Genomic DNA, 21,357 nt, shown 5'->3' with positions numbered 1-21,357 from the left:
AAGAAAATGCTAAGAAACCAGTTTGATGTTCAATATTAATAGTAATTATATGAATTAATAGCATTCAGAAAGTTAAGAAATATTAATTTAATGTTCAGAATTTAGTTAATGAATGTTAATATTAATTTGAATAATGTTTATGTTTATAACTGATACCAGTTACTCTGAAACAAGTTGATAAAATGGAGAGAATAAAGTTTTTTTTTTTTTTGCATTTCTTTCAAAATATAATAATTAAAAACATAATGATTAATTATTAATTATAATGAAATTATCATTAATTTAAAAGAAGGTATAAAAGACAGAACCCCCAAACTATCAGTATCGTTACTATCAGTATCGTTAGACATCACTCTGAATAATCGGCTATCGGTATCGGTGGAGAAATTTAGTATCGGTGCATCTCTAACATATATATATATATATATATTGAAAAAGTATAGCTATATTGCCCAGTCCTAGTCAGGGCTGACATCAGAGTCCGACTAGACATGAATCATTGAAACATGTTTGGCAAACTCATTGGTTATTTAATAAGAGAATATTTGGTTTCACCAACACACATCGCTGCAATTGCAGCATCAAGTTTCTTATAAACAGTACACTCGTGTCAGGGTAAAGTTCCAGACACACACACACTCACAAACAGAAATATCTGAGTCCTGCTCTTAATTAGAAATACACAGCACACAGTAATGTAGTTTTGACGCAAGTTGTGCAGTTTCACAGGTCTTCACAGTTGATTTTTACAAATCACAAGTCTTAAACCCTGTAATCACTGAAGAGAGTCCTGTGTTTGAGGATTGCAACAATGGTCTGGCCAACAATAATGCCTTCTAATAATAGCAACACTTGCTTATACTTGTGTGGAAAAAACTGTTGCGTATTTGCAAAAGTTAATTCATGGGGTATTAAGTAATGCTATTTTATAACTTAAGCTATATTTGAGAAATTGTGTTATTGATACACTGCCAAATTGAGAGGCTACATTTTCATGTTTCAAGTGCATTAAAAGGATTGTTCACACAAAAATAAAAATGGCATCAGTTACTTACACTCAAAATGTTCCAAACTTTATTTCTTCTGCTGAGCAAAAGTGAAGATATTTTGAAAAATAATGTAGTTTTGGACCCCACTGACTTTCATCGTATGGACAAAAACAGTTCTTCAAAATATCTTCTTTTGTTTTTCACAGAAGAAAGAAAGTCATACAGGTTTTGAATGACACAAGGGTAAGTAAATGATGGCAGATTTTTCATTTTTGGGTGAACTATTCTTCTACTTTCCAAACGATCGGACACCAATTTAATGTTTATGTTATTGTTAGCAGATGCTTTTTATTAGAGCGACTTGCAGTCGCTTTCTTTACCGCATAAAGCATTCTGGGGTTACTTAAGTGCCATTATCAGGGCCCCAATAACTCTTAGTTACTCTCCAGTTCATCCTTGGGATTGAACCTGCAACCCTTGCAGTAATACTTCAGATGAGTAAAGCAGAAGTGTGTAGCATCTGCACCACAGAGTTGCAAACAATAATGAATGTTGGCTGAAGACTGATGGCTGTTGAAACAAACTGCATTTCTGTTTGCAGAAAGTACACACTTCAGACTACCATGACCCATAGAAGAGGTGCGAGCATCAAGGTTCTTCTTGCTCCTCCCCTTCATATTCATAATCCATTTCGGCTCTCTCATACTCTAACTCTGCCCCCTCGTAGCCGTCATACCCCTCCCCCTCGTAGACTAGCTCCTCCCTTTCATACTCCAAGCCGTCATCGTCATACCCAAGCTCCGCCACACTTTGTTTCTCAGACTCCGCCTCTTTGTCATTATTTTGTGTTCCGTCCTCGTCCCCTGTTGATGGACCCGACCCATTTGTTTCTTTCACCTTAGCAGCTGCCAAGTTGAGGGCGGAGCTCATTCGGAGTTTCTTGAGTATTCCGTGAATGACTGGATTAGCTGCTGCTGCCGCAGCGGCCGCCGCCTCCTCTGCTTCCTTCTCTGCACGTTCTTTTGCCTCTTTCCTTCTCTCTCTTGCCTGCAAGACCTCCTCAGCCCCTTCCCCAACAATAAGCACCTCCTCCCCTACACGGGGCGGCTCCTTTACAGGGTTGTGGTCGTAGGAGAAGAGTCGCAGCGCAGGAAGATGATGCAAGTTTGGGAACTCTGATATCCGATTGCGGTCCATGTCCAGAATCTCCAGCTGCTCCATCTTGAGGAGCACTCGCGGAAACTCCTGAAAGCGGTTTCCATACAGCCAGAGTCCTCTCAGGGCCTCCATGCGCCATAGGTCCGAGGGAAGGGTGCGCAGACGGTTGTCCCCGATCTGCAAAGAGCGTAGATTGGGAAGGTCGTACAACTGCTTGGGGAATCGCTGGAAGTAGTTGCTCTCCACCCAGAGGCAACGTAAGCTCTGCAAGTTCCTCACTTCTGGTGGGAGGCTCATAAGCCGGTTGCTTCCCAGGTAAAGACACGTGAGATTGGTCAGCTTGCACACAGTGAGGGGAACATCTTCGAGCTTATTGAAGTCAAGTGCCAGGGTACGCAAACCCTGCAGCCGCGTGATGCCCTTGGGGACGTTGCGGAGACGGTTTCCACAGACGTAGAGCTTCTCCAGGTACTCCAGATCCAGGACTTGACGAGGAAGGTGACGGAACTTGTAGTAGCTCAGGTCCAACACGGGATCTCCGCTCGCCAAGAGCTCGTCGACTCCGAGAGGCAGCTCCTCGTCCTCCACGACCTCCTCTTCCTCTTCCTCTTCCTCCACCTCCTCCTCTCCTTCATCTCCCTTCTCTTTATCCTTCTTCTCCTTTTCCTCTCCTCCTTCGTCCTCGGCCTCTTTTCGGGACGAGTTGCCCATACCCTCAGCCGGCTAGCCCGGCGTTTGTCCGTGTGTGTCGTGAGAGTGTGCTTCAGGACGGGGTAAGAGGGTGAGGCGGTCTGTGGGGCTGGCCCCCCCTCCCCGTGTCAGTTTCACTCAGTAGGATTGACCCGGCAGTGACAGAGCCAGCACAGCGACACATGGTGCTCTGACTACAGGCGGCTTCCCCTCAGTCCCAGTACAACGAGGTCCAACGTCAGCAAACACGGCAGTGATACCAGCTAGGAGCCATTCTGTGTGTTTGCTTTAAATAAAATTCCTCAGAATGTCTTTAGAAAATTATATGCTATAAAACAGATTATGATAATAATAGTAATAGTAATAATAGTAATAGTAGTAGTAATAATAGTAGTAGTAGTAGTTGTAAAAATAAGTATAACTGTAACAGGAATGAAGCTTAATTTTGTCTCTGTAATGTGAACTCAAAGTTTACATATGAGTGTCAAAGTAGCTGCCAACATTTGCATACTAGCTAATTAGTTCCGTTTTCATTGTTAATTGTTTTATTATAATTTATTTATTTTTAAATATATTATTTGTTAAAAGCATTAAATGACTCACATTACAGTCACAAACTTTCAGTTTCAGTCTGTCAGTTCTGATTGTGTGAACGCTGATGCTGAGCGTCTCTCTGCCGACACACACAGCTCTTGTCCCGGCCGCCCGGTCTGTGGATCCCGGTCTCGTACACTCGCTCGCTGTGACCTGGCCGGCGGCAATGTGAACCGAACCGATGATGCCAAACTGTAACTCCGGTTTGCGTGGTCCTAAAATCAGACAAAAATCCTCTGGAGATGTCAGTGTAAAGTTTCCAGAAGCGCTCGACTCGATTTCTGTGTTTCTATCCAACGTTGTCTGATCAAAGCAGTCTTGCGTTTCTCCCTCTCTCTCTCTGTGTGGAGTTTGCGTAAAGCGTTGCCATGAACCGTCTCTCTCTCTCTCTCTCTCTCTCTCCCTTAGCAACCAAAACAGGGACATGCGACTTACACACGATTGTCACGTGGTCCTGGGGGAGCGAGAGGCGGTCAAATTCCTCTATTCCAAGTTCACGTTACGCAATAGAGAAACGTATTTATTAAATATATTTTTTTAAAAACGGTATGAAATATTTATAAAATATACTTATTAATATTAAACATTCGTATATTTATTGTAAAATAAAACGTGATTGTATAAATTATTAAGGGGTTTAAACTAAATAGCCTGCATTAATGTTTAATATATTAATAAATATATTAAAATACATATTTATAAATATGTCACATATGTAAGCATAATGACATTTTTTAAAGAAAAAAATATTTACCACATATATTAAGGAAATATATTAGTATATTAGTATTAGTAAAAAACCTTCATGGAGAGAAAGGAAAACTAGTGGACAAAAAAAAAAACTGTAGACATAAAATACGAAGTAAAATTGTTGGTGTCAGCAAATCAACCGAAACAATTTTCTGTGCTGCTCAGGACATGCATAATTGCATAATATCTTCACAAAAATAAATAAATAAATGTATTTTAAAGGTGGCACAGTGAGGACAGACAGATGAAGGCTGAACAAACTGCTAATTTTAGTGAGATGATTCACTCTCAGCTGTTCTGCTCTGAAATGAACATTCAAAACTATAGGATATTTGTCCACTCCAGAGGTACACTGTTTATATATAGGCTGTTCAAAATTATATATAGGCTACTATATTGTGAACTATTGATCTGTAAAGCATTATATAACGTTGTTATTGGATTATTGATGAAGTTATTATGAAGTCTCACCAAAAGTCCTATTAGTACAGAGTACATTTATAGAGTATAGAGTCTTCAAATTATGATTTGTGATGTTACACATACTGATAAGTGTCTGAATCATTCTCTGCCCTATATAGGTGTTTTTCTGCTGAAGTGTTGATGTAATGCATCAAAGTTCAGCCTTGATGTTCCACGGTGTCAGAGCAGCACAACCCCCTAGTGGCCATTTCGTGTCATAGGCCCTGTGAACCTGAGGGGAAGCGTTGACATCCAGGTATTCATCGGTCAGAAATCTAGAGATCAGTTTTTGTTTATTATGCTTGAAATACTTAAGCTTCATTTGAAGTTTTCTCAATATTAATGCACAACCATATATTTTCAATTCTTCCGTTATGAAATGGTCCGTTTTTTGTCATCATTACAGTCACCATGAAATCAAAATGGACGATTCTTGTTTTTTTTTTTTTTTTTTATAGAGTAATGCAGTATTTATTCTAAATGATTTATCCGTGCACATTATTTTTTTAATTCTTGTGGTCTCATAATAACTTACCCTCCGTCTTTATCTTTTATCTTCTTTGATGAAGTGTTTACCGGCACGAGGGCGGGACAAACTGTCACTCACATGAGATCGACCAATAGCAAACCACAACCATCCAATCAATTCCCGATGGACAAAATCAAGTCCCGCCCTACATTTTTTCTTGTTCGAGAAGCCGTTTCACTCGGATATGCGCCACAATAGGGAAGAAAAGACTATCGCAACTTCCGTTTCATGTCGACTTTAAACACTACTATTTTAATAATCGGTGGGACTTCGCAAGGTTCAGGTTTTTGTTAATTCACTTTATTTACACATTTTTTGATAATACAGGCTTTCTTTAGCGAACAGAGGACAATGTACTGCAAGTTTTGGATAACAGTGAACACGGAGCTGCAAACTAGTTCCTGATTGATCCATCTTTCGAAAGTTGTGTTTTGCTTCCTAGATACTGTGATGTAAACTAAATAAAACTAAAAAAAATGTTTGAAGTGGATAAACACGTAGGGTAATAAAAGTGATCAATAGTCTGCATCTATCTGCCTGTATAACTTTATGAATGCATGAAGGCCAGGGGTGTAGCAACCATTACAGCTGTTTTATGCGTGACTGCGTTTACGACCAATAATGTCTAAACCACTTTTTAGAAATGAGAAAGAAGTCCTCAATCAGTTAGGATTACTAATGGTATGTCACCTATTAATATTCATGAGCCGAATTGATATGGTTTATAATGTGTTCCTGCTCTGACAACTATGATGAAGGCCAAAGATTTTGAAACTTTTCAGGTCAAGATGACATTATGTATTGCCTACAATATGTTTATTGAATGGATTGGGAATGTTATTTGTATGTAAATGTACAGATATACTCTAAATTATTAAATAATTTTTTACAGGTATAGAGAGATATTTTATTTATAATTTAAATACAGCTGAAATTTTTAAGGTCTCCCAAAATTTAGCAAAATAAATTAAAGGGAAAGTAATGGTGCAGCTGCAAAGTGATCTTTTATGGATCCCTTTAAATGAGCATTTATGAGCATCTAATTATCTTATTTTATTTTATTATGAGCTTTATCAGAGATTATATGCTTGACAATGAAGAATCATTTGTAGATGTTAATACAACTTGTGAAATACAAATTAAGGATGGTAAAATGCAGCTGTAATAAACTCAGGTTCAGAATATGTCTGTGGTGTTTTCTTTGCATGGAAAAGTCCAAAGTTCTTTCTTTTTTCATTTGAAATGTTTTAACAGTCAGATCAGTCACCAATCTTTGCCTATATTTATTCAAAGAAACTTAAGTAAAGGAGTCTCAACATGTGAAATGCTGGAACTGTGCTGAATGTGTGTATGAATTCATATTGCAACAACTGAAAAATTACTGTAAAAACATACAGTGGCTATATTTTGCATTAGAGATGGCATTTTGGTGACTGTATATATTATTTTATAGCCTAACTGTATTCATAATCAACTGATATAACCATGAGAATCATGATGCTTTAAATTGAAATTATTTAAAGTTCATCAAAGTTCATTCAAAAAAATAGGCAAAGCGTTATCCATACACAAAGACAAAATCCCATTAGTTGTTTGTTTGTTTTTTTTAAATAGGATATAGCAGAATATAGATTTTCACTAAAAATATATATGAAAATGTATACTTATTTATATACAGTATTTAAGAGTAAAATTCAAGTCCAAATTAGGTCACTGTATTATTAAACATTATTTGATAAGGTATTTAATATTGCACTGAAATTGATAAGGTAGCCTAAGTAACATGTACCGAGTAAACAGGTTTTAATGCAGAACTTTTACACTATATTTCCGTTAAAGTGGCTGGCATTGTTATAGCATGACTGCACTTTGCCGGTTGATGTGGGATTCGAACCTGAGTAACTTTTCTTTATCTCTCTCTTCCTATTGGCCGATCGTTCGCGAGACTGGTGCGGAGTCTCCGCGCTGATTGGCCGGTGGCGCTCGAATGATCTGTTCGGAATTCAGCAGAAGTACAAGTGATGTAGAGTGAGTGTATAAGACAGTATGAGCCTCGCATCCGATTCTCTTTCTCATCACATACAAACTAAATGAGTGTGTGATCAAAGTCCTTGCAGAGAAGGTGAGTAAATTATTGAAGGTTTAAACTCGGTGTACTTTTTTCTTTCTGCTCATGTTCTATAACATAATGGATGCACAAGAATTGACATCATTAGTTCATCAAGTTCATTTTGTTTAATGAAGAGAATGTTCCATGTGATATTTAACAGTTTATTCATTTGAAATGTTCAAGTAGGAAGTTCTGAATAATATAGAGTTGTTTTATGCAGTGCTTTTATTCCTGCTTTGTTTGCATGTCATGCAAAGTGGTGTAAAAAAAAACAAAAAAAAAAAAAACGACGAACGCAAAATAAGGAAGCAATCCAAAATTTTTTGGTACGTGTATTTCAGCACGACCCTTCGGATGTCGTGTGCATAATTTATGAGATTATGTGAGCATTCATCGTCTCATTCCTAAACAAAGGCGAGGATCGTATTTCAGTGCACTATAAAAAGTAAAACGTGTGCAGTTTGGAGATATTTCAACCTGGCCTTACCCTAAAATGACTTTCATTGGTGTAACCTAATGTTGTAGGTTGATTCTGGAATATTAATTCCTACTTTTTGACTTGAACACAATTAATTTAGATGTTACACACATTTTAGTGTTCGGTACGTTACTTTAAAAAGTAACTAATTACTAGCTACTAATTACATCGTCAACAGTGTAATTAGATTACTGTACTAATTACTCTCTTAAAAAAAGTATAGCATTACTTATTGCTAATTACTTACTAAATCCCGTATCTACCTCGACCAGTTGAACAATACAAGGATTCAAATAAATAATATAAAATTGCATACATTATTCTTGAACTGACCAAAGTATTTAAAGGGAGAAGGTTATATTACACGTTAAATTTTGATGTTAAATCCAGTATAGAATTGTTCTATAGTCTATACAGTATTTAATGCAATTACATCAGAAGTAACTGTAATTAAATTACAGAAATATTAAAAGTAATCCATTACTTTACTTTTTTAAGGGAAAAGTAATTAAATTACAGTAATTATTTACATAGTAATGAGTTACACCAGTGTTGGCAAGTCTGCGGTTTTCCCGCGGAATTGGGCTACTTTAACACTATTGCTGTGGGTTGTTTTTCATGTTCGCGGGTTGAAGCTACCTCAAAAAACATGATATTTAGCCACTGGAATGCGAATTTTGCAAAAATACAAATTTTAACCCCCCCCCCCCCTTTAGACTTCAATTTTTTGGGGGATTAGGGATAGTTCACCCAAAAATAAAAATTCTGTCATTAATTTCTCACCCTCATGTCGCTCCACACCCGTAAGACCTTCGTTCATCTTCAGAACACAAATTAAGATATTTTTGATAAAATCCGATGGCTCAGTGAGGCCTCTATTGACAGCAAGATAATTAACACTTTCAGATGCCCAGAAAGCTACTAAAACATATTTAAAACAGTTCATGTGACTACAGTGGTTTGAAGCTTTATGAATCTTTTGTTTCAAATCAGTGGTTCGGAGTGTGTATCAAACTGCCAAAGTCATGTGATTTCAGTAAACGAGGCTTTGTTATGTCATAAGTGTTTCAAAATTTCAGTGGTTCACCACTGGGGGGCGTGACTTTGTCAGTCTGATACACGCTCCGAACCACTGATTCAAAGCAAAAGATTCGTAAAGCTTCGAAGCTTCATGAAGCAGTGTTTTGAAATCGCCCATCACTAGATATTGTTGAATAAAGTCATTATTTTGGGTTTTTTTGATGCACAAAAAGTATTCTCGTCGCTTCATAACATTAAGGTTGAACCACTGTAGTCACATGAACTGTTTTAAATATGTCTTTAGTAGCTTTCTGGACATCTGAAAGTGTTAATTATCTTGCTGTCAATGCAGGCCTCACTGAGCCATCGGATTTAATCAAAAATATCTTAATTTGTGTTCTGAAGATGAACGAAGGTCTTATGGGTGTAAAACGACATGAGGGTGAGTAATTAATGACAGAATTTTCATTTTTGGGTGAACTAACCCTTTAAATTGCGCATAATTACTGGCAGAAATGAAAATTAAATGCCATTGTTGCATGTTTTGTCAAGTCAGTCAAACTGTACTGAAATGTTCAGATTAAACTGTTGTTTTTGGTTAAAGTGTTTAATTGGGATACTTGGTCTTACAGTGCAAAGTAAGCAGCAGTCAGTGTTTGATCAGTGATGGGCGGAGGAGGACAGCAGACGGACCGGATCACCGGGACCAATGGGAGGTTCAGCGCTTACACCTGGGAGGAGGTGCAGAAACACACCAAGTCTGGAGATCAGTGGATTGTGGTTGAAAGGAAGGTTTATAATGTGAGCCAGTGGGTGAAGAAACACCCCGGAGGACTCAGGATCCTCGGCCACCATGCTGGAGAAGATGCGACGGTAAAACATATTTACATTTAACACACATAGAAGAACTTTTATATACACCAGATTACTGAATAGAAGAATTATGCAGACCAGATTATTGCAAAACAGGCTCAAAATCTAGTGAGCAGTCTGTCTAGACAATATTTTGGGCATCATGACCAAAAATGTTATATAATGTATTTTTATAGACTGTATTATTGTAAAACAATGGCTCATAACAATTGAGCTACCTCACTATGCTTAAAATGCTATATAAATTGCTTATTTTGTATGATTTGTAGGCATAATAGTAGTACTATATATGTACTATGTAGCACTATATAGTCTCTTTGTAGGCATCATGCAAAAAATGCTATGTTAATGTAACTATGAATAATGAATCGTGCACATATTAATATGCATGAATATTCAAATTTAACATAAAAATTACAGATTATACTGGATTACTGCAAAACAATGATTCCTTAACTAGACAGAATTTTAAGCATGTGTTTCTAATGCCACATAGTGCTGTCTAGGTAGGAAGTTCATTCAATATTAAAACAATCTTCAAGCGCTTATTTGTATATTTGTATTTGTATAAGCTTCAAATAAAGATTATCAGTGATGAAATTGTTTTGTCTGGTATGATAGGAGGCGTTTACTGCATTTCATCCAGACCTTCAGCTGGTGAGGAAATACATGAAGCCGCTGTTAATCGGGGAGCTTGAGGCGTCTGAACCCAGTCTAGACCGGCAGAAAAATGTGAGTATAAAGACTTAACTAAAGACCCTAACTAACCTACACAGAAAAGATGAATAAAACCTGAGAGGTTTGGGCGTAAAATATTGTTTTTACACCTTAGTCACTTAGAATATGAATTTTCAAAATATATCTGGGTTTTGCATATTCATATTTATGAGTAATTACTAGAAAGACTTAAAAATAAATAAAGTGAAAAAATTTAAAGGGCCAGTCCTTAAAAAAATCAGAGTTAATAATATAGGAATGATCTTCAGGTGTGCCAAATCTAAAGTTGAAAAGTCGAATTGGGATGACAGGAAGTGGAATTTACTGAAATACAGTTCAAAGAATTAACAAATGCATCTGTCTTCCTGTAAGACTTATAAAACCTTGAAACTTGAAGACATTTTTAACACTTTTAAACGAGACTGTCAAACGATCATCTAAGTATGAACTTCCCTTTTCTAAAATTACAGTTTTTGCAGTTAAACAACATATTACTAGTGATTTTCCACATTTGTAAGTCTCCTTAGATAACATCATTTGCTCAGTGTTACAGTAATTTAACTTCCTTTAATTCAAATTCTACATCCTATTTCCAACCTCAATTCAAATTGAATAATTTAATTGCAATTTAAGTCTTTCCCCGCCATTGATGGAATTTTCCGTCATTTATGACACAACGATTCCCCGCCATTGATGGAAATTTCCAGCAATCCATGCTTTCATGTTATACGGTAGGGGGCGCCATTATGCATCTTCCGAAAGAGTACAGAATCTCCAGAATGAAACACAGGCGAAGAAGAAGCAGAAACAAGGGATAGAATGTCACCAAGAATGTTTAAATCCAGAGAAATTAGCAATTTTAACCAACTATCAATGACATCATACCCGCACTACCCTCAAATTCTTATTTTGTAGAAACCATGAAAACACCAAAGACGCTTAAATATATTTTGTTTTATTAGACAGGTGAGCAACCTTTACATTCATCGACAGAAAACTAATATCAATCTAGCTTACTTCAGCATGCAACAAGTGTCTCATAGCAGCCGCCGAGCGAACGCAGAGTAGCACAATAACAACTTTCAACTCTCAGGCATCATTAAGCTATGCCTTTGTTTTGAATAAGTGACCTCTAGTGGCAAAAAATTACATATTGTGCCTTTAAACAGCATTTAAATTAAAACTGCCTAATGTTACCAAATGAAATGTTGACCCAGGACATCCTTACTACACAATGTGTTTGTTTCCAGTAAATGACTATCATTACCTACACATCACAGAATCACTGTCAAACTGAAATTACACTTCCCAGACTCTTAAATAACAGCTAGTTTGACATTAAAGCACAAACAGCAATGCAGCACTTACACTTTGACCACAGACACAGGTCACGTACACCAATTTGGCTGTCACTCCTCTTGTGAGTGATCTGTATGCACAAAGTTATTTTCAACACTAGCTATGCTTCCATCCACCTATTTGCATTTGAATTTTGAAGTATCGCCTAAAAAAGCTGGATGGAAACACCAAGATGCAGATAAATTAAAAAAAAAAAAAAAGCATATGCGCTCATACCCTATCGCTCATAAATTACAATGGAAATACATTTACCAAATAAATTTACTCGATGCACAACAAAAAAACTCATGTGATTTTGCCTCAACAGAGGATGTGATTGGATAACCAGCGGAGCACAGCATCCCAAATATTGGTTTGGTCATTCTGAAATGCTTGAGCCAAAGTCTGTCATCAGAATGATTTGGTTTAATTCCCTCCCAGAAGCGTCTCACACGATTGCGTTCCCAAACACCATTTGCGTTTTGTGTGCACACTCTGACTCACAAGTCATTTATGATGTACAAAAAAAGAGTTTCTTCCCCGATTGCAGCAACTTCCATTTTTATTACAGATATTTTGTGCCCAATTTCCCAGAAAGTGACGATTTTTTTCTCATGGGATGGAAACTGCTTTATTTGCAAATGTTTTGTGCAGTATTCCAATTTTGCGCATAAGTTTGCAGCTTTGGATGGAAACATAGCTAGTGTAAACTACTACATTCACGTCTTAAAAATGTGGGTCATGAAAACATTTAGTCGATTCACAGCCATAGTTGAGTGTGTTTTTGTATTGGTTTCTCTTTTCTCTGTCAGGCTGCTCTTGTGGAGGATTTCCGAGCCCTGCGTGACCGTCTGGAGGCTGAGGGGTGTTTCAAAGCCCAGCCGCTGTTTTTCTTCTTGCATCTGGGTCACATCCTGCTCCTGGAGGCCATCGCCCTGATGATGGTGTGGTACTTGGGAACCGGCTGGATCAACACGGCCATCGTTGCTGTTTTACTGGGTACCGCACAGGTACGACAGACAAGTTTGATATAATTAAGACGGTCATTAAACCATGGTGAAAAAGAAGCAGAGTTGTTTAAAATATGCTACCTTTTGGATGCTGGTGTACTTGACTAGCTTAGCTACCACCAGCTTGTCCATGAGCTTTATATCCCATTTTTCTTGGTAAACAGCATAACAGGGAACAAAAATGAACTATATAAATGCTACGTCCATCTTAAACCTGTGAAGACCAGTGCAGACTGGTTTTAGTTTGTTTTGTTTTTTCAGCTGGGTTGTTCATGTTTTTTTGTTTTTGTTTTTGAATGTGTCTGTAGTCGCAGGCTGGATGGTTACAGCACGACTTTGGTCATCTGTCCGTGTTTAAGACCTCTCGATGGAATCACTTAGTGCACAAATTTGTCATCGGACACCTGAAGGTACCAACATGTTCTTTCATTTATTAATAACCATAAATATGAAACGGTTCTTCCACCAACTATTACAGTTCATTAGGCTTGCTGTAGACTATTTGAATTGAATATACAATTTATTGTCTCATATTTGGGAAATTTGTCTTGCACTCAGTAACACAGCCATCTACAGCAGATACACAAACATATATAACATGTATAAACATATACCACATAATTCAATGATCCATAATGATAATGAATAAATGCTTTAGTACGACTGAAATCATACCAATCTGTTTTTTGAGGTCGCCCTAGCAGATCTAGATTTGCAATTGTAGCTTGGCTTTGTTCAGCATGTATATAGTAGTGGATGATGTCCGGCTTAGGAAAATTGACTGAATTCACAGTCAAAATCCATCCAAGATGGAGGATGAAGTGAGAGAAATGCTTATAAATATTATTATAAGAGCAATATAATTCACTCAATACCTAAATATGCTGATCAGTCTAATTAAAAATAAGCTATTTAACCCTATATTTTTATGTGCTCTGTATTTTTATACTATTTATGCTACTTATTACAGTATCATTAGCTTAGCAACATGTTAACAACAAACTCATCTACCATGTACTTTTGCATGAGAAGTGCTGTTTGCATTACTGTGGAAGTTGCTGTCTATACAACATCCAGATTGGTCACTTATGAAGTTCTGTATTGGCCTGTATACATATGTGATGTTTTTGGCCATTTTTAGGGAGCATCTGCGGGCTGGTGGAACCATCGCCACTTCCAGCATCATGCTAAACCGAACGTGTTCAAAAAGGACCCGGACGTCAACATGCTCAATGCGTTTGTAGTGGGAACTGTGCAGCCTGTGGAGGTACAAACACACTATCCGCATGAAACCTACATGAAGAAGACACTTGATTGGCTCTGATTTTACTCTATCTCTCTGTCTTTACTACAGTATGGCGTTAAAAAGATCAAGCATCTGCCTTACAACCATCAGCACAAGTACTTCTTCTTCAGTAAGTGGGTTTATGGCACAGTGGCTGTCTAAGTCAGAAGCACCTACAGGAATGTGTACAGATTTAGATCGTAAAGGATCGTAATGAGAATCAAATAAGAACCTACTAGATAAACTGACATTTCTACGCTACTTTTTTTTATTCTTAGAGTCCCACTGGATATTGTTGAATATTGCCTAATCTTTATAAACTTGTAAATAATAATGTAAATATTCAGAAACCCTCCACCTTCCCAGCTCCACCTGTATAAATCTGTTAGGATAATTCATGTATGCCATATTGTACAGCAGCAGCATGTCTTACCTGCTCACAGCAGTGTGTTGTGTATGTATTGGCAGTAGCAAGTCCCGACCTTGCTTTGTGGCAGCAACAATAATCAGCAGCAGCAGCAATAACAGCACAATAGCAGCAGCAATAGCAGCAGCAGCAATAACAGCAGCAAAAACAGCAGCAGCAGCAATAACCAACAGCAGCAACAATAACAGCAGCAGCAACAATAACAACAGCAGCAATAACAGCAGCAGCAACAATAACAGCAGCAAAAACAGCAGCAGCAGCAATAACCAACAGCAGCAACAATAACAGCAGCAGCAATAACAGCAGCAGCAACAATAACAGCAGCAGCAACAATAAAAACAGCAGCAGCAATACTCAACAGCAGCAGCAATAAACAACAGCAGCAATAATCAGCAGCATCAGCAGCAATAACAGCAGCAGGAGCAATAACAATAATCAACAGCAGCAACAATAACAGCAGCAGCAATAACAATAATCAACAGAAGCAGCAGCAGCAATAACAATAATCAACAGCAGCAGCAATAATAACAATAATCAACAGCAGCAGCAGCAGCAATAACAATAATCAACAGCAGCAGCAATTATCAACAGTAGCAGCAGCAATAATTAACAGCAGCAGCAGGAATAACAATAATCAACAGCAGCAGCAGCAGCAATAATTAACAGCAGCAGCAATTATTAACAGCAGCAGCAATAATTAGCAGCAGCAATAACAATAATCAACAGCAGCAGCAGCAGCAATAATTAACAGCAGCAGCAGCAATAATTAACAGCAGCAGGAGCAATAATCAACAGAAGCAATAACAATAATCAACAGCAGCAACAATAACCAACAGCAGCAGTGTAGCAGATCTAGCCAAAATCAAACATATCAATATTATCATATCATTACCATATATCCATTATATATATACATCTCAGAGGGTTTGACCATCAACTATGCTTGCCGTGTTCGTTGTGTCTGGATATGTAACGTCTCTCTCTGTCGCTCTTCCTCAGTTGGACCTCCTCTGCTGATTCCAGTTTATTTCCAGTTCCAGATATTTCACAATATGATCTCACATGGTCTTTGGGTGGTAGGTTACCTTGATCACTCTGACTCTTGCTATCTTCTTGCCGCTGTATGTGCTATTACAAGCACTTTCTCTGTCCTTATCTTATCTCCTCTCGTCTTATCTGTTTTAGGACCTTGCGTGGTGTATAAGTTACTACGTTCGATACTTCCTGTGTTACACGCAGTTCTACGGTGTGTTTTGGGCGGTGATTCTGTTTAATTTCGTGAGGTACAAAACATTATTTCATCTACTACTTCTGATTTAAACATGTTTTTTTGCAGATTTTATATTCCAAGTGCATTTTCAATGGACGAGAAGCACACTTACAAATACACACACTTAAAAATATACACTCTTAGTATTACCATGTTTTTTGCACATGTACCATGTAGTACCATGCTTTTTTTTTACTGAACAAAAATGAGGATCTTTAGTGGGTGTTGTATCCTCACAATGCCAAATTTATTTCATAATCAAAACTCAAATAAAAAGATGTATATAAACATTTACATTTCACACAAGGCTGTTTTTATACTGTATCAGCCTTTTGTTTGTACTAAAACACACATACAGCATAGATTGAAAGATCTTCACTGAAGACCCTTGGTTAGGGGGTCAATCGTAAGTCACATGATGTCGGTATGAATGTGTTGTTCCTGTGGGCCGCAGGTTCCTGGAGAGTCACTGGTTTGTGTGGGTGACCCAGATGAGCCACATCCCCATGGACATCGACTATGAGAAACACCAAGACTGGCTTAGTATGCAGGTACATTCTGACCCGTCTCAGCTTCACTGGGTTTATAAACTAGTCAATATAGCATGCCAACTCTTCCATTTCTCTCGTTTAGCTGGTCGCCACCTGTAACATTGAGCAATCCGCCTTCAACGACTGGTTCAGCGGACACCTCAACTTTCAGATCGAGCACCAGTAAGAAAAACCCAAGTTCAGTGCGAAATATGTCTTCAGTGTATCTTCGGCATTTCACAACTGTGGTTTGTTCTTGTTCCAGTCTCTTCCCCACAATGCCTCGGCACAATTACTGGCGCGCCGCCCCACGCGTTCGAGCGTTATGTGACAAATACGGAGTCAAGTACCAAGAGAAGACCTTGTACAGGGCCTTTGCGGACATCATCAGGTATGACGCACACCTGAACATCTCTTGATTTCACCTTCAAAAGAAGCTCTTGCACCGATTCAGGAACTATTCCTATAAAAAGTCGACATTCCCAACCAATTTACCATGATAAATGACGTTTTCTGAGTGAAACGCAACATTCAATGAGAAAAAACGTAGGTTGATACTTGTTTTTATCCATTTGGAAATTGATTTAGATAGTGAAAAGTATATTATTTGATTCCTTTTCATTATTAATAATGTTTAATTATATGCCATGTTTGTACAAACAATGTTTTTCGATGGCACTCCATTGCTATCAGTTGTTTCCCTTATGCTTCAGATCAAGATGCATTTAATTCTTTATATGCATTTGCAAAAGTAGAAGAGAATATGTATACTTTCATAGATATTTTGGAGCACCTAATTTAATTCCTACCCTAATCTTACCACTTCTTAACAGTATAAAACATGTAACAGGCAAATAAAAGTACAGTCACAGGTATGCATTGCAAAATCTGACCAAAAAAAGTATTACAAACAACTCTCAAAATACAATATCTTTATGTGAACGTAAGGTTTTAATAGCTGAAAATGATCCCTCTCCAGGGTTGCCAGGTCTGCGTAGCAAAACTACCCCGATGACCATATCCCGAATATCAAAGCTCAAAATTGTACTTTTTGAATAAGTTGTGACTGTAGTTGTATCTGCCTGTTATATTCTGTGTTTTATATGATTTAGGAGTAGGGGTTGGGTTACGTGTTCAAAAATGTCTAAATAATGTAATCTGTTTAAATTGAAAATCATATCCCAACATAGAGGTCAAAATCTTATATCACAATATGAGTAATTTTATTTCACGATAATGATATATATCACAAAATAGTTATTTTTGCTTAATATAAGGTTTTTAAAATATAAAAATTTTTGATTCACAGAAATTCTTGTCACCAATTTCAATATTTAATATATAAACTAATACTAGCCGACCTAAAAAAAGAAAACTCTCAAGCTTACAGAAGACAAGTACACAGTCAGTGATAAAATAAGAACAAAGAAACTTCAAGCACTAGAAATACCAAATACTAACCTACATAAATTGTATAAAGTAATCAAATGTATAATAAAACTGCATATATTCACTGTGTAAATTAAATTTACATGACATTAATTCTTATTAAAGTGAGACAAAAAGTGATTCCATAAAGAGCAGTCAGAGATTTTGTCTTTTTTGTCATTTGATTAACATTAATGACACAGACAGCAGTAAGTTTATATTAGGCTGCTGTCACTTTAAGACCTGACGCACGGATCCAATATACTGTTCTTTCTCAACTGTTTACGTTCACTTAAGACATAAATGACTGTGTTTACATGCAAACACGTGGTCATTTTGATACATAAGTGTGTGTATTTAACTGTTGAAACCTAATGTAGGTGGCAAAAATAACTAATTTCAGTACTCACACGCTGTGCGCAGTCTCAGACACCGCACACATATAACAAAATGAGTTCTCTTATTGCGTTTCAATGGCTTAAAACCACTTGTTTTTAAATCCCAATGCTCAAAAAACGAATGTGAATGATAAGCTTTCGTGAGGCGCAGTAGGACCACGTCACGTCAGAATAACCGCGATAGAGACGATAGTCCAAAATCTCTGCCAGTTGACAAATTTCTACCGGTTAATCATATCTGCCGGGTATATCGCTCAACATATGTCACAATGGCAAAATTATACCCCAATATAAAATTCCCATGCCCTGTGTATTGACACCAAAGGTTTCTCATTGAAAGAAATGGAGTATCCTGTGACGCCAAGGGGTCCTGACCAAGCGTCCATATGTGATGAGTTGGGAGTGAGAACGTGTTGCATTTTGTTTGCATTTACTGGTTCACCACTAACTGTACTGTTATTCTCCTCTCAGGTCTTTGGAAAAATCTGGAGAACTCTGGCTGGATGCGTACCTCAACAAATAAAAACCTCATTTGAGAAGCAGAGCACTATCCACCAATCAGAGCGAGAATTTCCTAGACTAGACAGCAAGAAGTCTGGCAACTAAACCGCCAGTCAATCAGTTCACTAAAATGACGTTTAGCACTTATTTTCGATATTTGAAGCATAATTGTGGCACTTTGAAATGTGTTTTTAAAGACTGATCAAAGATGTGTGTCTCAGTCCTTATAAAGGATGTATTTGAAGGTACGTGAATGTGCATGAATGTACGTGAAAGTTGTGATTGCTGGATTACAATCGCTGCATTTTAGATTTGCATAGTTGCTTGATGCATAGAATATTTTAAGGGTGATTTTTGAGGCACAGTCTTTTAGTAGTCACTTTATTTCTTAAATTTACAATACAGTGATTTGTTTTTATAAATAACATTTGGACAAACTAGCAGAGGATAATACTAAGAGGTTGTACTTCTGGTCCTACTATTGGTATGCGATTAAACTGATTAAAACTCGTCTGTGTGTTTGAGTTTTTTTAAAGTGTCTCTGTTGTGATTTCAACCACATACTTTAAGATCAAACCAAATTATCCTTCTTTCTAAATGCCCTTTTATACAAATTAAAAACACTTGTTCAGTACACAGTGTTGACAAGAGCAAGAAAAGATGCGCATGAATCCGTCTGATGAATTTACTGTTCTCGCTTCATTCATTCGTCATAACCATCAGCGTCAGAACATGTGTGATGACAGAGTTGAGCACATTATTTACATGTGTAGTGTGACGTTTCTTAACTCATTCATTAACTCAGCCTGTCAAGAACATGTACGGGTCACATTTAACCACAAAACCAACATTGAACTTAAAATTAAATCTGCATTTTGCACTGTTTTTCAATTTACATCAACTTAAAACACATTTTTTAATTACTGTGATGTGAATTTTTTTATTTATTTTTTTTGTGTGTGTGTGTGTTGTACTGCTGATTTATATATTTTTTTATTGCTTTTATATATTTTTTTATGAATTATTGAATGAAAATTACGAGGAAAATGAACATGAAATTACATGAAAATGCAAAATAACCAACAACAACAACAAAAAAGTTAATGGTTCTAATGTGTTTTTTTTTTTTTTTTTTTTTTTACCATAATTACATTTTTCTTAACCAAAAAATAACCAAATAAAAAAATTAATGGTTCTGTTTTTTTTTTCTTCATAATTTAATTTTTCTTTTAATTTTGAGGTCTCTCTAACTGAGAATAAAAATTATGAGGGAAATAATCTAAACTTTGAGAAATTTCTTTGATGAAAATACAGAATGTCATGAAAATGCAAAATAACCAAAAAATTTTCATGTTCGTGGTTTTTTTTTTCATAATTTCCTTTTTTTTTTTTTTGAGAATGAAAATTATGAAGAAAAAACAAATTGAAGTTAAAATGTCATGAAAAAGCAAAATAACCAAAAAAAAAAAGTTATTGTTAAATAGTTACGTTATTGTTGCTAAGGTTTTTTTTTTCATAATTTCATTTTTCTTTTGATTTGAGGTGTGAATAACTAAAAATGTAAAATTATGGGGGGGGGGAATCTGCATTACTTTGTTAAAATAATAAAATTATGAGAAACAAAATTGAGAAATTGAAGTAAAAATGCCATGAAAATGCAGAAAAAAGTTAATGGTTCTAACGTTTTTATTCATAATTCTATTTTTATTTTATTTTGAAGTGTGACTAGAGAATGAAAATTATGAGAAAAAAGTCTGCATTACTTTGAGAAATTGAAGTTAAAATGTCATGAAAATGCATTGAAATGCATGAAAACTAAAAAAAAAAAAGTTAATGTTTCTAATAGGTTTTTTTTTCATAATTTTATTTTTTTAATTTTGAGGTCTGAATATCTGAGAATGAAAACTGTGAGGGAATATATATATATTACTTTGAGAAATTGAAGTTAAAATGTCATGAAAATGCAAAAAAAAAAAAAAAAAAAAAGTTATTGTTCCTAAGGGTTTTTATTTTCATAATTTCATTTTTTGATTTTGAGGTGTGAATAACTGAGAATGAAAATTATGAAAAAATAAAATCTTCATTACTTTGAAGATTTTAAATTGAAGTTAAAATATGAAAATGAAAAATAACTTTTAAAAAAAGTTAACGTTCCTAATGTTTTTTTTTTTTCATAATTTCATTTTTCTTTTGATTTTGAGGTCTGACATTCTGGGAATGAAAATTATGAAGAAAAAAAATCTGCACTACTTTGAGAAATTGAAGTTCAAATGTCATGAAAATGCAGAATAACCCAAAAAACGTCCTAATGTTTTTTTAATGTCATTGTTCTTGTTGTTGAGGTGTGACCTGTACATGTTTTTGTGAGATTCAGCGATACATTGTTTTCATGCAATAAAGAGTCTTATAAGCTTACAAGTGTGTTCCAGCATGAACAAGATAATGCATGCGCATAAATTACGATAAGGTCCGTACATACACTAATAACAAAAAGCACCAACAATAAATATACAATTAAAAAATATATTGAATTAGACGTGTGGTCGACGGTGTGGCAGAATCTACGTCATCTAAGTTCGTTGGTGGGTTCGCTTGACAGTTACTGTTGCCAGTTTGATTGACAGTTCATGGGGCAGATTCAATTTTCTCTTGCTGTTTCCTCATAATTTCCTGCAGTTCGGAATCTCCTCGACTCTTCTGATAGAGAGAGAAAAGGCAAATTAGACAAATCCTATAGTGTATATGTCAGATACTGCACTGTTTATTGGTACTGCATGTATAATATGTGCTGAAGTGTTTC

At 36.3% G+C, this 21,357-nt stretch overlaps 3 protein-coding genes across 6 annotated transcripts in view; 1 reads left to right on the top strand and 2 right to left on the bottom strand.

Moving 5' to 3' along the window:
• Window positions 1–509: 509 nt before the first annotated feature.
• On the bottom strand, window positions 510–3,446 carry LOC127506531 (leucine-rich repeat-containing protein 10B). Its single transcript, XM_051883102.1, has one exon. The coding sequence runs from the start codon at window positions 2,856–2,858 to the stop codon at window positions 1,638–1,640; it is 1,221 nt and encodes a 406-aa protein (XP_051739062.1). The 5' UTR covers window positions 2,859–3,446; the 3' UTR covers window positions 510–1,637.
• A 3,685-nt stretch (window positions 3,447–7,131) lies between these two features.
• Window positions 7,132–19,068, top strand: fads2 (fatty acid desaturase 2). The gene is made up of 13 exons (XM_051883101.1): window positions 7,132–7,294; window positions 9,413–9,653; window positions 10,275–10,385; window positions 12,521–12,718; window positions 13,027–13,128; window positions 13,860–13,985; window positions 14,073–14,133; window positions 15,430–15,506; window positions 15,616–15,713; window positions 16,155–16,251; window positions 16,334–16,413; window positions 16,496–16,621; window positions 18,528–19,068. Exons 2-13 carry the CDS (start codon window positions 9,447–9,449, stop codon window positions 18,577–18,579), a joined length of 1,335 nt encoding a protein of 444 aa, XP_051739061.1. The 5' UTR covers window positions 7,132–7,294; window positions 9,413–9,446; the 3' UTR covers window positions 18,580–19,068.
• eps8l2 (EPS8 like 2) overlaps window positions 18,923–21,357 on the bottom strand; it is a 46,965-nt gene continuing 44,530 nt past the window's right edge. For all 4 annotated transcript variants that reach the window (XM_051883098.1, XM_051883097.1, XM_051883099.1 and 1 more), the window contains one exon: window positions 18,923–21,254. In XM_051883098.1, coding sequence (XP_051739058.1) covers window positions 21,183–21,254 — 72 coding nt within the window. In that variant the 3' untranslated portion in view covers window positions 18,923–21,182. The remainder of the gene's footprint in view (window positions 21,255–21,357) is intronic.

This window comes from Ctenopharyngodon idella, chromosome 24 (genome assembly GCF_019924925.1).
Source record: "Ctenopharyngodon idella isolate HZGC_01 chromosome 24, HZGC01, whole genome shotgun sequence".
NCBI lineage: Eukaryota > Metazoa > Chordata > Actinopteri > Cypriniformes > Xenocyprididae > Ctenopharyngodon > Ctenopharyngodon idella.
Note: the sequence above shows the minus strand (reverse complement) of the source record. Positions and strands in the feature narration are given on the sequence as shown.

Coding starts and splice junctions, on each gene's coding strand:
- LOC127506531 (XM_051883102.1), bottom strand. CDS start 2,858: ATGGGCAACTCGTCCCGAAAAGAGGCCGAGGACGAAGGAGGAGAGGAA.
- fads2 (XM_051883101.1), top strand. CDS start 9,447: ATGGGCGGAGGAGGACAGCAGACGGACCGGATCACCGGGACCAATGGG. Junction 14,134..15,429: donor GCACAAGTACTTCTTCTTCA/GTAAGTGGGTTT, acceptor GCTCTTCCTCAG/TTGGACCTCCTCTGCTGATT. Junction 16,622..18,527: donor GCCTTTGCGGACATCATCAG/GTATGACGCACA, acceptor TTCTCCTCTCAG/GTCTTTGGAAAAATCTGGAG.